The sequence below is a fragment of the Sphaeroforma arctica genome, assembly GCF_001186125.1.
Source record: "Sphaeroforma arctica JP610 unplaced genomic scaffold supercont1.106, whole genome shotgun sequence".
In the NCBI taxonomy this organism is placed as follows: domain Eukaryota; class Ichthyosporea; order Ichthyophonida; genus Sphaeroforma; species Sphaeroforma arctica.
Genome location: NW_014040452.1, coordinates 1 through 1544, shown reverse-complemented (window position 1 = coordinate 1544; position 1544 = coordinate 1). Strand labels below are relative to the sequence as shown.

The 1544-nt window shown below is 39.5% G+C and overlaps 1 protein-coding gene across 1 annotated transcript; it reads left to right on the top strand.

The window, feature by feature from the left end:
• Window positions 1-642: 642 nt before the first annotated feature.
• Window positions 643-1207, top strand: SARC_02372 (hypothetical protein; the record flags this gene model as incomplete). The annotated part of the gene is made up of 1 exon (XM_014303847.1): window positions 643-1207. A coding segment is annotated over one exon (565 nt), but the record flags the coding sequence as incomplete, so codon positions are not given.
• Between the last annotated feature and the right edge of the window lie 337 nt (window positions 1208-1544).

The following is a 1544-nucleotide window of genomic DNA, read 5'->3' as shown; positions in this document are numbered from 1 at the left end:
TATAGTAGAATTCGAAATTGCCTCGGTACAAATTTCGCTGTAAGCTAGATATTCTGTCTATAATAACCAATCAACATAATACTTTATCGTAGAACATTACGAACCTTCGTTCTGATAGCTCGGCATCCTCAGATGTCCAAGATATGTTTGATCCTAGCTGGGAACGCACCCCTACGTACGTCTCTAGACCTCTAACACCCATTTTGCCAATCTAGATTGCCTTAACAATGCTATATTTGGTTGACCGCGTATTCCTACCGATAGTACGCCGCTACACAAGTTGCACAAGTCGTTTGGACGTACAGTATCAAATACGGTACATTAAAGCGCCGATAGAATGAGGAAAAAAAAGCCCCGAAAAACGCCGGCGTTGTATACTAAAAAAGTATTAATTTATGATTAAGAGGTACACGTGGACATAGATACTTCGATAATAGATAACAAATTAGATCGCTTCTATCATAGCGTATGCTTCTATATGCTTTATACATACGGTTGTGATATTCTCTGTTTTAAACAACAAGGTGGACACATATAATCTTTGTATGTGAATGCTATCAATTAAAGCTACCATCCTTAAAATAAGCTCACAAGCAGATCATCACCTCTGTACATAAACCAATTACATAGTCATAGGGCACTATGGGTAAAGTGAAACGAAGCCAGAATAAGCCCATGGCCAAGGCCCAGGCAGCTAACGAACTCACAGAAATAAAACGGCTCGATAAACTGTGCGAAACTGTCGGATTGGAGGAGAATGAAGGTACAGAGTCTGCCATAACAACGAAGTTCAGTTCATTGCCGATTAGCAATCAGACTAAAATGGGATTGAAAGAAGCTGGGTATTTAGATATGACGAATATTCAGTACAAGGCTATACCAGCGGCACTTAGAGGCAAGGATGTACTAGTGGCTGCAAGAACGGGTAGTGGGAAGACACTGGCTTTCGTACTACCTATAATCGAGACCTTATACCGACAGAAATGGTCCGATCTATTTGGTCTAGGTGCACTAGTTATATCCCCTACAAGAGAATTGGCATACCAGACATTTGAGGTACTGAGGAAAGTTGGTAAAAAGCACACACTATCGGCTGGGTTAGTTATCGGGGGAAAGGATGTGGAGGCGGAACAGGGCACTATCTCCAGAATGAATATTCTGGTTTGTACGCCCGGACGTTTGTTGCAACACATGGATGAGACACCAGGTTCGTACTGTGTGTTGTTGTGTTATTATATGGGATATCATTGCCATTTGATGTACATGCGCAGATGTCCAAGTATATGATTGTATGTTTTGCCACACATATACAATTAGATGGAATCGATCCTTCATATTTATCGAATTCTGAACGAAGACATGCGTGTAAGTACTATATATATATATATATATATATGCATACATACATACGTACATATATATATATATATATACATATATACATACAAACATACATGCATGCATGCATGCATTCATGCATACGTACATACATACATACACACACACACACACACACACATACATACACGCATACATACATACAT